At 40.8% G+C, this 13194-nt stretch overlaps 2 protein-coding genes across 3 annotated transcripts; both read right to left on the reverse strand.

Moving 5' to 3' along the window:
- Positions 1 to 851: 851 nt before the first annotated feature.
- On the reverse strand, positions 852 to 6370 carry timm17a (translocase of inner mitochondrial membrane 17 homolog A (yeast)). Of its 2 annotated transcripts, none has more exons than XM_079682995.1 (6): positions 6251 to 6370; positions 4383 to 4482; positions 4157 to 4220; positions 3781 to 3909; positions 3496 to 3606; positions 852 to 1427 (listed from the first exon to the last, which is right to left on the reverse strand). In XM_079682995.1, the coding sequence occupies exons 1-6, from the start codon at positions 6274 to 6276 to the stop codon at positions 1351 to 1353; spliced, it is 507 nt and encodes a 168-aa protein (XP_079539121.1). In that variant the 5' UTR covers positions 6277 to 6370; the 3' UTR covers positions 852 to 1350. The 2 variants fall into 2 exon arrangements, with proteins under 2 accessions (XP_079539121.1, XP_079539122.1); XM_079682996.1 differs by lacking the exon at positions 6251 to 6370 and adding an exon at positions 4702 to 4840.
- A 1277-nt stretch (positions 6371 to 7647) lies between these two features.
- lmod1b (leiomodin 1b (smooth muscle)) lies at positions 7648 to 12846 on the reverse strand. The gene is made up of 3 exons (XM_079683733.1): positions 12161 to 12846; positions 9498 to 11234; positions 7648 to 8736 (listed from the first exon to the last, which is right to left on the reverse strand). The coding sequence occupies exons 1-3, from the start codon at positions 12446 to 12448 to the stop codon at positions 8710 to 8712; spliced, it is 2052 nt and encodes a 683-aa protein (XP_079539859.1). The 5' UTR covers positions 12449 to 12846; the 3' UTR covers positions 7648 to 8709.
- Positions 12847 to 13194: the final 348 nt, after the last annotated feature.

Here is a 13194-nt window from a genome sequence, read left to right on the forward strand (position 1 = left end):
AAAACTAACGTTTCATTTTACCAAATGTGTTATTTGAGGTTTTGAAGTGTCGGTTTTACATAAGTTGAATTCTGATCAAGTATAACCAAAATGTCAAGTCTTAAAATCCAACTTTCAAATAAACTTAAAAGTATCCACATAAGGTCCCTGAGTCTGAATACTGGTCAATAAAACTACTGGTTAACCCACATCTTTTATGAAAGCATACTGAATTTCTTTGCAGTTTTTGGGGGATTTGATTTGTCAAAACAAGCCCTTGTGTTTTCCCTAAATGCTTGGACATTTTATAGATAACACGACTTGAATGATCAAGCAAATAGGTGGATACATTCCTGAAATCCTTTAGTAGATATTAGTCCGAGATAGTTAGTCCCTAATAGCTAAGGTGTGTTAATTAGAAAGTTTTCTAGTATCTTTTTTGTGACTAAAGAAACAAATGAACCCTGACCCTACATATCAAACTGGTGACGTTGAAGTTGCATCAACAGTTCCTTCCCACCTGTCCTTCACCTGTAGCTGCACAGAGCCAGCTTCAAACAGATAACAGGTGTGTGTGTGTGTGTGTGTGTGTGGGAGACAAACAGGGAATGTGAGAGGAAAGTACTCCCTTATGTGGCTTTTATACACACATCCTAAAGGAGTCAGTAACACAATTGTTGGCCAAGTAAAGAAAGAGCCATACTTTTAGCAAGGACTGCCCTCTAGCGGAGAATGAGCAATCCTGCAAAGGCAGCATGAATTATGGGCATGTGCAGCAGTTTAACATAAACTCATTCTCATTTTTAATTTACACTTTTCCTATAAGCCAGGACAAAGACCATGGCTTAAATGTATTCATACGACTACAACAGTCACTTTAACAACTTGTTTCTTTATTGTACCATAGTCAATCTATCATACAGATTTCATACAATATGCATCAATCCCTTGCTTGAGTTTCTCCATTCATTTGTACTGCCTATGCCATCCTTTGTCATCAGCAGCCTCTTGTACACCTTTGTGGTGAATGTAAAAGCATGGTCACATAAAAGGGAACAATCAGGTACTACTCTTCACAAAATAAAATAAATAAAATCACTTTTTATAAAAACTAGGAATAGCATTGTATCTGATTTGTATTTGCCTTCATAAATCTAAACGGCTAGCCCAAGCAGGTGACATATTTAAAAAAGGCAAATAAAGACTGACATGGGTGAATACAAGCAGAAAGCCTTTACTTTATATATACATAAGTATACCACATATTTATAATTCAGTACGTTCGGTATGTGGCATGTTTTTTTATAGGTTAAACATTATCCAGCAAGGATTTAGAAAAAGGCCTAGTGGAAAAGAAGCAGGGCAGTCCTCTCACTGGTATTGTCTGTAGTCTCCGAAGGGAGAGGGCGGCGTGGGAGGAGGGGCGGGCTCCTCTGCAAACTGGGGTCCTGGGGAGACAAAATAAAGTTCAATTCAGATTTACCCTAAATCAGAGATCTAACAGCTGTTAACTAGGTGGGGTGGTACCTTAATTAAAAATACATTTACTCCTGAGCTGTGCCAAGATTCCATATAACATACTAAACAAGGCAGATTGTTTAAAGCAGTGGTTCTCAACTGGTGAGTCGTGACCCGGACCCGCTTCGAGTGGGTTGCGGATGTGTGAGTGAAAAAAAAAAACCCGCTGTGCATCCAGTCGGCGTTTGACTGGAAGTACCGGAGACCATAAACGGTTTTGAAAACTTCTGTCACGTAGTGATCATCTTCTCAATAAAATATCTTTGCTGATGTTTTTTCGAGTCTTCTGGCCAATCAGAATCAAGATTGTAGCCGGAAGACCCCACGGAGAATAACTTTGCGGTAGAACTCTTTTTTATACATCCATGGGTGCAACTTCATATACAAATGAACACATAATGAAATATGACCCCCGGTTTGATGATTGACAGGTCACAGAACAATGGGAGCTATCTACCCTTACCCACAATTTAAAGTAAGTCACACAGACTATCTCCTCTTTACTCTTCTCTCTGTGTGGAGCAGCAAGTTCAGCTTGAGAACAAAGTGAAAAGAAACAATGGCATAAAATATTATTAATATGTCGGGTAGAAATAGATTTATTTATTTTCTTCTCAGAGTGAGAATGCATAGTTTGTTAGTATTTCTAAAAATATATAGGTTATACAGTTCAGCTTTGATTCCATCATCTCATTAAACCTTTTATAAAAGCATACTTTAGTTTTGTGAAGGGACATATGCACTGTACTTCACTTGAATTAATATTGTATGCTGAAAAGCGTATATATATATATATATATATTACAACACGTTTTTTTGTTGAATAGATTTGAGTGTTTCAAAATGTTGGGTCACGATGTATTGACCAAGTCAAAAGTGGGTCCCGAGGCCTGACCAGTTGAGAACCACTGGTTTAAAGTATGTTGTGTAGTGGTTCTTATAATTATGCAGATTTATTTGAATGATTTGCCGCCAATATAAAACATTCAAAAATAAAAACACTCATAATAAAGGTTATTTATTATATCTGGGCTTTTCCTGTTATGAAATGTCATGATGTATTGTATTAATGAATACATAATCTATTGGGATTCATATTTTTGACATAATTAGATGAACATATTTTGTGTTTTACCTTAAAATATGGTCTTTAGGTTAGGAAACTTTACACAAGGATTACAAGTTTTTAACCCAACTGCATAAACTGAAAATAAATAAAGTGGTCAAGCTCCACTAGATGTTTTACTCAGTCTGTAGAAAGATATCTTTCATATCACACTACACCTGGTAACTACAGTAAAATCTAAATTTAGTAGTTTTGGGGAATTTACCCATATTATATCGACAATTCATAGATGTTTTAGGTATTTGATTTTCCACATATCTCCCTGCCTGATGTTTCAGTAGGCTATGAATGGGGATTGGAAGCTGTTTGTGTAAAGCATGGTAGCAGGTGGGAATGTGGATAATGTATCACAGTATAGTAATCCAAATGTAGAAAAACTTGTCAGGTGTGGGGCGACCACAGAAATAGCCGTTACAGACGGTTACTACTTATTTACCACAGCAGAGGTCATCTCACATACATGGTTAGTTTGTCTTTGTTATGATAGCGTCTGTCTGACAAATAAAGGTCAGGATAGACGGACACAGCCAAAGCAAGCTCCTCCATTGTTCTATAGTCAAGTTAACAGGTGAGATATTTTCAACTAAAAGCACACAGAGCTGCCGCACATAGATGCGGAAGTCTCTGAAAAAAGACGCTGGGAGCTGCAGTTGTTTGCTCCTCAATGGGAACATTATTATTTTTAAAAGGTGGTACTCAGGAAAAAAATGATATGTGGAGACCCACTGAGTTCTCTGACTTCAAGGTTTTAATATCTGGTGTAAAGGAGGCAGACTTATGAACATAGACCAAGCTGCGTTTTCATCTAGGCAAATGCTTAACATCCCTAAATATAAATGACACAAACTTCAAATATCATAAGTACTACTCACCAGTTGGGAACTGTGAAGAGGCGAACCTAGTGAGCAAGATTCCTGCACCCTCTATCAAACCCAGCAGGATGCCTCCCATGGCTGCAGAGCCCATCATAGCAACCGGACCATCTACAGAGGAACAGGATGGTTAACACACAACATAGAAAGGTACACATTGCACAAAGCTGGTAGATTTACTTTAAACTCTTTGCTCAGTGTAAAACAGCAACACCACCATTTGCCTCTTGCATGTATACGCTGTCTGTTGACTGTAAACTGCCAGCTTCTTCTCAGCTTACTCACTTCTTGCAGCAAGGATAGCTCCCGTCAAGGCCCCACTTGTAATTGAGTTCCAGGGGTCCTCCTTCCCTCGTACTTTTACTAAACCACAGTCAATCATGGAGAAAAGGCCTCCCCATACGGCAAAGCTTCCTGAAACCCAACATTGTTTCTTAAAACAAGTTAAACTAGACAGTTATGACATGCTTTGCACTTTGTTAGGCACTTTGTTATGTGAGGTCAAGTTAAAAAACAACCTAGTACTAGTCTCCTGTCCCTAGCAAGATTCTATGGAACAATAATCCATAAAACGACGAACATTATTAATTTGCGTTTACCCTGTCGGGTGGTTGATTTGACCTACAGGCAGATAATATATAAATGCAGCTGTTATTCTTACCTCCAAGCTGTGGGGCTCTGGTCTTGATTGCAGTCAGGCTACCTTTCATTCTGTGGTTCATTCCCTACAGGAGAGCAACACAAAACACAGGTGAATGGAAATGTATTTAGCATACTCAGTTGTCACTTGTAATGATAAATAATTGTAATATTTATGTTTTCTTAATATTTTCCAAGCGGCGGGTAATACAGCAAGGAACAGAGTCCATCTACATGACTGAACTTACTGAGGGTGAGTTTCTGAAGCCTTTGACTGCCTGAAATATCCCTCCTCCAATGGCTCCCATGGTGAAGGCTCCCCCACAGTCGTCCACGATCCTCCAGGGGCTGGAAGCATAAAACAGCCATCAGCTAACGTTGTTTAATGTGCAGTACATAGTGTGAAGCGACAGGAGCCAATGTCATAATCATTGATGGCAGGTTCAGCCTAGATAAGCTATACAAGTATTGGATTTCAATCCAAAGGAGAGTCTCAAGGAATAAGTATGCAAATGTAATAATAACAATCATTTATGGAACATCATTTAATTTTTCTTTACAGTTTACTTTTAAGATATGTGGTGTCATCCGCTCTGCAGAGAAGGTGATCGGCTGCAATCTGCCATCCCTCCAGGACCTGCATGAGAAGATAGTGGCCGACCCCTCTCACCCTGGACAAAAACTGTTCGCCCCCCTCCCCTCTGGCACGAGGCTGCGCTCCATCGGGACCACAACCTCTCGCCATCTGAACAGTTTCTTCCCCTCCGCTACCGGCCTCTGAAACAAGGCCCGGCCCCCCCGCTGACACTTTACCTCTGCCACATCATAGACTATCTGCATTACATTAATGCCATACTCCTTTCTGCACATATTCTGATTTCACATTTCATAGTTTATATGCAAAAATTAATTCATAGCATTCTATTTCCATGTAAATTACTGCTTTATTTAATTGTTATTTTATTGCTATTTAACTGTATTTTATTACGGTGTAAAAGATTTTGTGTTTTATATTATATTTCTTATATTTTATGTATGCACGATGACATCAAGTCAAATTCCTAGTATGTGTGAACCTACCTGGCAATAAACCTGTTTCTGATTCTGATATGTGTGTGTGCGTGTTGTTGAGTCTTGTTAAAAGCAGAATATCTTCTATAAGTATCCATGAAAGGTCAGTAGTTTTTTCAAATCTATTTTGTTTTGTCAGTCTTTTTAAGAATGCAGGAAGGTTACCGTACAGATGTAATTTAAGGTGTTTTAATGAAAATCTGGTGATAGTGATGCAAGAAATATTTTCGTGAAAATGGACGATAACATTTTATTTTATTTTAACAATTAAAAAGCTAAATTAGTTGCTTTATTTTACTGGAATTCAGACGTTTCGTTAAAATGTTCGATTCATTAAGCAGTGCATACATCTATTTACAAAAAGCGCTTTTGTTATGCTGGAAAATGTTACAAACTTATTTTTCAAATGCTCTGGTTGATAACTAAACCTGATCCAGGAATGTCTAACTGCATGAAACCGGACCATGGTATAATCGTGTCCCTTATCCTGATCAATAGCAAAGTAAAATACCTTATGTCCGCCTTGACACTGATTTCAATTACAGTGTTGCTAGATAAATGGGACAAACCTTCAAGTAACCTTCTCCAGCTGTTGTACAATCCTTAGGATGCCCCAGGCAGATAACATTAGCACACAGGTGGCTAACATAGATAGCTTACTAACATGCTAAAGCAACATCCTTTACTCCAATTTAACATATGATATTACCGAAACATTGCTTGACACTCAATATAAATCACATGTCAACTCATGCAATCAGTGACTAGAGTCAGTTCAGTAAATGTAATGACATGTGGGCGAGTAAACCAACAAGGTCAATAACGTGATTTAGCAACTGATGCTAGCACACACCGCCAATGCATTTCTATGTAGAGTTAGCATTAGTGCTAAAGCTAGGTAACTAGCAGTGTTGGAGATGTTTTGGGTAATGCCACCTTTTGTAAAAAAGACTAGTTATACACACTTTAAGTGTTAGTGACTTCAAATAGATGAATTATTAAAACAAATGGTAAATAAGTATATATATCTGGTTATAAGACTCACCATGGTTCTCTAGCATATTCCTCCATCTTGTTCTTTTGCTGTTCCCTCTGACGTAGACCACGTGACGCTAATCGAGTATCTGACGTAACTCGAGGTCTTAAAGGGACAATTCATGGTTTTGAAATTAAAAAACGTTTCCGCTAGTTTAAATTGCGGTTCAGCTGGGTAAGCATGACAACGTTTTAGGTAAGTATGAGAAAGTAATGTTACTCTGTTGGAACAGCAGGTTCTTATCTGTTGGGATAAGAACAATATACACGTTTAGCTTGTTGTTTGGTTATCCTCTGAGTGTTAAGAAGAAAAAACTTGTTGGGCACTTCAGGGACCCCTTAGCCTCCAGCAATTGTTTATTTAATGACGTTTGCGGCTCTCTACCTCTGCCAACATTAGACCCTGGGGCTCCAGTTCCAAGGTAGCCAGACGCGTGTTTTCAAGGAGGCATGTTTTGCAGCCATATAGTTATAGAAGTAATAATAAAGATCAAATAAATGAAAAAATCCAATCAGAATTGAAATGATGTGTTATGGGGGGATGATATAGACTTGGAAAAAAGTAGACAGAGTTCAGACAATACACAACAGCTCATTATAAATGACAGCGGAAACAAGCAGTTTTAGGTTGCTCTTCCCAGCTGTGCATTGATTTGAACTTTTTGGCACTTTTGGGAGGCTGGCATTAAAGTTTTACTTGTTGAAGTTTAACAATTTTCATTCCTTCCCCTCTCTTTCCTCCATGTGAGTTTGTGCTGCTGGTCAGTGGAGCAGCTACAGCTGAGAGACAGACCGCTGGCCTGCAGCCCGTTATTAGGAACGAGAAAGGAATGAATTGCAGAGCAAGCTTCCATTAAGAAATGCCCAAATAAAGGCATATCGTGGATGCAGAGGCTGAGGCAGGGCGATGGAGACATAGACTGGCCTGGTGCTGTTCTCAGGATGACGGCTGCCTCACTAGCTGGAGGGATCAGATCATGTTTAAGATGTATAAAGCTGAAGGGCTTTGTGTTAAGAAATGTAAAGATGCATAGTCATTTGAATTAGAATAATGATGAAGAGATTCTGCTCTGAACCTACATTTGTTGCCAGGATTCACATGCAGTATTACAGGAGTGGGAGTCTATTTATTATTCATGCTGCAGGTTAGTTGTTGGCTATTGACACATGGCTCTGTATATAATTAGCATATCTTCTTAGCAACAGCTAGATCTGAAGTTAAATGCAAATAATATAAATTGATACACCTGTGTATACTACTAAAAGTGAGCACTTACATGCAGACCATAATCCAACTAAGGTTGATGATAGCTCATTATGTATACACTATAAAATAATGCAAAAGTCAGTTATATTTCATTTCACATTTCATATTCTCCTTAATAATATCAGCCATTACACTTGTGATTTATCAATGCAAACATAACAAAATATTTTATTGAAGACATACAGGCTCGGTGAGAAAGACATGTGTAATCAGATATAACAGAATTGTTACACGGAGCACACATGAAAGGCACTCTGATTTTTGTTCATCACATTAAACCCCTTTAGAAATTACATTCACTTAAAAGTATGGTATTGAAAAGTATGCCAGTAATCGTTTTACAATACGCTTACGTTTAAGACATGTGGATGCATTTCATTACAAGTTATGGAAGGTATTAGAAAGACTGTACAAAATATAACATCAGATACTGAAGGGCAGCCATTTGTACTTTCTGTTCAAATGCGTCAGGTCATTATTTCTATGTTAAAACTCTTTCGTCATGCACCTGGATTCCAATGGGCTTCTTTCCAATCCATTAAACCCTGCCTGAGATGTTTTGAGATATGGGAATGAGACACACAATCAAAGACCACTTGAACTTTCTCTTTTTTATTACCCAGATTTTTCTTAAGTCAGGCCGCCATGTTTGTTATTTCCTGATCATTAATATCAGAATTCCCAGTTTGAACAGATTTACGACGTACAAGTATAAGAAAGATTCTCTCTCAAAAAATAAATAAATGGTCAAATTAATGTCCACTATATCAACGATAAACTTTTTTTTGTATATTAGAATTTCATAAAGAATTAATTGTATCTCTTATTAATAAACTAATCGCACTCTCATCACGCTCACATTCAGATGCATACAGAAGCCAACATGTTATATGATGGGCTTCATATTATCTAGTGCAAATAACCAGCAAAGCGGCAATATGTACTGAAGACAAACAACCACAGAACGTGGCAGTCGGCTGTCAGAGAGCCCTGCATCACTCATTCCCGAAAGAGTACTTTAGGTCCAGTGTTGAGGGGAGAACTTATAGTGAGGGCTCGTCATTAGACCTATGGGCATCTCATGTTTCGCTTTTCTCCGTCCCGAAGTGCAATTCTTCAACTGCATCTGGAGGGTGTAGAGTTCATGTTGAAAACCACTTCTCCCTCTTTCTTCCCTTTCATGGCACATTCCAAAGGAAATATCATTGCAACCACTTTGGCACTTCCACCTGCAGGAAGAATAACATGTAAGTATGTGATGTGAGAATGCATTATGGCAGAGCTAACCTTATACACAGGGCTGTGCATTGGCAACAATCAGGCAATACGATAAGTATCATTATGCAGGTGTTCGCTTGTATTTGTAGCAGCATATTGTTATTCTTAAAATATAATTTAAGGAAAACTGTATACATTTGCTTTCCTGGGATCTGCGTTTGCATTTATCACAGTCCCCGTCACAGTACCATCCAACATCATAGTGCTACATGTTATGCAATTTTAGCAAAGGAATTCACATTTTCCTATGTCAGTAAAAAAATGCTTGCAGGATTGTTTAGGTTAACAAATTAGGTAACATGAAACATATACTGTATACTAACACACTTCATATAGTTTTAACTATTGATTGAAATAGAGAAACATCAGTAATGGAGGAAATTAAGTGGTAGACTGTCAAACTTACATTTTAAAAGAGCATCTGCACACTAAAGATCTATGCAAAAATATTTTAATAAGCAAACTTTTGGTCAGAGACCTTCTTCAAAGTAAGAACAGGAAGCCATTGAATGCAACAGCACTACAGATCAAAGGGGAATCCCCTAATTAGCACAAATGCATCAGTTGACCTGTGTATGTGCTTATTGATAGTTTTTGCACATATTTGAGTAAACAGATGCTCTCTTTCATACAATTAGTATGTTGAAATAGTATCAAAAACATAATATTGTGATATCAAAGTGCGTCAATATTTTCGCGCAGCCCTACGTACCTTCTTGAGTTGTTTCTTAGTGTTCCCTCTGATTGAGGCGAGCAGTTGGTCCCTCGTGTTCTCACTACCTCCCGGGCTTTTTCCATCCAGCTTCCTCTGGGACACGGGGGTCAGAGAGTTCCTCAGGGCGTCTACATTCAGCAAGGGAGGGGGAGGAGGCGGTGGTCCAACCCCAGGTGGAGGCGGGGGTGGTGGTGGAGCCCCACCTCCAGCTCCTCTTTTAGGAGTCAGCTTTGGTGATGGCATAGGCGAGGGTATGGGAGAGGGTTTAGGGGACGCTCTTGGCGAGTTTCTCAGAGATCCTCCACCCCCTGTTTTGGGGACCTCAAGCGCCCCCTTCTTCTCTCCATTGGCCTGGGCCAGCTTCTGCTCCTGCAGGCGCTTCTGCCTCTGTCGGTCCATGTTGCGACTCAGGATGTTAGTGGTAGTCATCCTGGGTCCGGCTAACTCGAAGTGGTAGCCCAGTTTGAGCAGCGTGAAGTTCTCCTTCAGGACCTTGGTCATCTCCATCTCGGTCTTCCCGCCACAGATGTGACGCTGGTTTTGAAAGCGGAGCTCAGTCAGGGTGGCGTTGTGTGGCAGCGCCTGGATCAGAGACAGGATGCCCTTGCCGGTGAGATGGTTGGAGTCCACGTTGATGCTGGTGATGGTCTTGTTGTTGCGCAGCGTGCCCGAGATGGCATAAGCCACGTGATCGTCCGCACGGCAGTTAGCCAAAGCAAACTTCTTAATATTGGTGTTCTTGTGCAAAGCCTCTGCAAACTCAATGAGCGTTTTCGTCTTTATGACCTCTGAGTTGTTGACGTTGAGCTCAGTGAGCGAGGGGTCGTTGCTCCGAACCTGCTCCATCAGCTCATCAAACATGCTTGAGTCTTCTTCCTCGTCCTCCTCTTCCTTGGCCTTGCTGATTGGACTGTTTTTGGCCACACAGTTGCCAAGTTTCTCACTTTCCTCAGCTTTCTTTACTTTTTCTTTTTTCTCCTCGTCATCCTTTTTCTCCTCTACTTTCTTCTCCTTCTCTTTGACGTGGTCACTATGGTTAACCAGCTCTTCTCTGTCGCTTCTGTTCTCGGCCTTGTCTTGTTTCACCTGCACCTCACCTTTCTCTGATGCCTGTCGCTCAAGTTTCACCTCAGGCTTCTTTGTATCTTCAGCTTTCTTCTCCTCAGCTTTAGGCTTCTTCTCTTCGGGTTTACTCTCCGGAGCCGGGCTTTCTTGGGCCTTGCTCTGCTTCTCCAACATTTTAGAGACAAGTCCCGATGTCCTGAAACCTTCAGATCGCCTGTCCTTCTCCTTGCTGACTTCCTTCTCTTGTTTTTCTCGTAGCTTCGAGATAATGTCTTTGGTTTTGCTTTCATCTTTTCTCCTGCAGTCTTCTTTCTTGTCTTTGCTGTCATCCTTTTTTTCCTGTAGCTTAGAGATCATATCCTTTGTTTTGCTACCTGTGCTCTCTCTGTTGTCTCTTCGGTCTCTTATCTTGTTGTCTTCCTGCTTCTCACTGTCCTCTTTCACATCACTCTCTCTGCTTTCCTGCTTCCTGTACCGGCTCGAAAGACGACTCCCCTCCTCGTTCAAGTTTCCAGGACCTTTGCTGTTTCTGTCCTCCACTTTAATATCTTTTTCACCTGAGACACTAGCTTGTCTTTGCAGCCCTACCGTCACGTCGTCGTTCCCCTCCTGGCTCAGGCCCATCTTCCTCAGATATTCCTGCTTCCGGCTTTCCTTCTTTGTGTCTCCCTGCAGGAGAATGCATTTGAGGATTATGAGGTAGGATATAGAGTTATGTCACAAAGTAAACCACCTAAATGTAATCTAATACCATTTTCTTTCAGACATAGTATACAATGTATGGCATGTCTAGTATGATATAACACCAATACCTAAATATTGTGTTCCTTTTCTGTCAAACATCTCCTCGTCCATCTGCTCACTGTAAACACACACACCCTCCCTGACACAACATGCCATGTGTGTTGACATTCAGCAAAAGGAGACATCTTTTTTTTTTTACAGCGCAGGGATACATTTGTGGGGAGTAGCTTGATTTGTGAGTCTCAATCTGTTTTGCTGTGTGACGCTGTGGCCCTGGCAGATGTAACCTTAAAAGGCAGTGAGCGTAGGAGCAATCAACCAAGGAATTCCATCAGGCCGGGACTAAGCAGCTCCGCAGGGCCTCTGCTCCATCCACTGAAGTGCCTCTCGTCTAAACACACACTGCAAGAAACCTGGCTCTCAGACAAGGAGGGCTCTTTTCAGAATAACATAAATGTCTTCCTGTGTTTTTGATACTGTTGTGAGACATTGATTAAGAATGTGAAATGTGATTAAGCCTCAGAGGGAAAACTGTCTTATCCCTGGCACAGAAGCCAACACTATTTATGAGCTGATGGAGTCAGTGTTCATGAGGTCCAGTTGGCGCTTTACTTCAAGCTAAATGAAAAATGGCACATGAAAGCTATCATTAGACTACCTCGGGGACAGTGGATGTAAGATTGACCTTTATTGATCCCCGTAGGCAAATACTGATATCAGACATGAGTGCATAGATTGCCATTTGAGTTTGAACTCATCTAAGAACACTCAAATACAAACATCTTAAGATGGTAGTGGGTTTAGTCTAATCTAATATAAGGTGACACTTCAACAGACAAAGATTCACAAACCTCCAATGACGGCTCCCTCTCGCTGAGCCTCCCTTTACGGTCACTCTCTCGCCTGCTGTCCAGTTTACAGTCCCGGTCGTTGTTGCTCGTAGACGGCGCGGCAGCTTGGCTCTCTCCTGGGGCGAGGACCTTATCCTCCTCCGGCTTGAGGTCCGGCACTTTCATCATGTCCTGCTGCAGCTCCTCCACCTCCTCCGGGGAGAGGGTGGACAGCAGGTTGTCTAAATCTGGGTCCTCGCTGACCTGCCGGCCTATACGGGTCAGGGCTTTCATCCTTCTCCTGGACATGGTTTCCTTAAACTGGGGTAAACGCTACTACACCGTGAAGAAGAGCAGGGAAATGTGGTTTCTCGGGAGGAACTGAATCTGATTATTTAGAAGACAGAATAGGTCTGGAGACACTAATATTTTTGTGGCTTCTCTTTTCTTCTTTCAATAGTTATCCAGACCTGGAATAAACTAAAACCAAATCCCATCCCTGTCCATACTGTGTGGTAACTTCTCCCCTAAGGTAAGGAGGCGAGTATTCCCATTAGACAGAGCTGGTGTCCTGCTGTGCCGTCGCACTCTGCTCACCAAAAAGCCAGCGGAGGCATCAATCCTGCTGCAAAGAGGCTGGACTCTCAGCCTTACAGAGAGGGGTACCAGTGATGAACTGCGAGAGCCTCGCATCATCAAAGCGGACTGTGAGGCTGGGACATTCTTCGAAATCCAGTAAAAGTGCATGTCCATATTTAGATCAGGGTACACACTCCTTTAAAGGCAATGGGGAGGGCTGAAGTTTACACAGGCGCCAGAGCACAGACTTCCTATTACACAATTTATGTTTATATTGAAACCAGTCCCTAATATTTCTGTTTAGTACGGCTAATTTTAACCGTTCAGAATATCACAACCGATTTTTCTGCCATAGTTAACACATCAGTGTTTCTGGAACTGTTTTCCTAGTTTCTTGAATCAATGCCAACCTTTTTTGGGAGAAAAAGTTCAAGTTAAAAAATAAAGTTTTGTTTTTACAGGAGGTCAATAAAACC

This window comes from Notothenia rossii (assembly GCF_949606895.1).
Source record: "Notothenia rossii genome assembly, chromosome: 5".
NCBI lineage: Eukaryota > Metazoa > Chordata > Actinopteri > Perciformes > Nototheniidae > Notothenia > Notothenia rossii.

Coding starts and splice junctions, on each gene's coding strand:
- timm17a (XM_079682995.1), bottom strand. CDS start 6,276: ATGGAGGAATATGCTAGAGAACCATG. Junction 4,221..4,382: donor GCTTCAGAAACTCACCCTCA/GTAAGTTCAGTC, acceptor GCTCTCCTGTAG/GGAATGAACCACAGAATGAA. Junction 3,910..4,156: donor CAGAGCCCCACAGCTTGGAG/GTAAGAATAACA, acceptor GTTGGGTTTCAG/GAAGCTTTGCCGTATGGGGA.
- lmod1b (XM_079683733.1), bottom strand. CDS start 12,448: ATGTCCAGGAGAAGGATGAAAGCCCTGACCCGTATAGGCCGGCAGGTC. Junction 11,235..12,160: donor AGAGGGAGCCGTCATTGGAG/GTTTGTGAATCT, acceptor ATTCTCCTGCAG/GGAGACACAAAGAAGGAAAG. Junction 8,737..9,497: donor CTAAGAAACAACTCAAGAAG/GTACGTAGGGCT, acceptor TTCTTCCTGCAG/GTGGAAGTGCCAAAGTGGTT.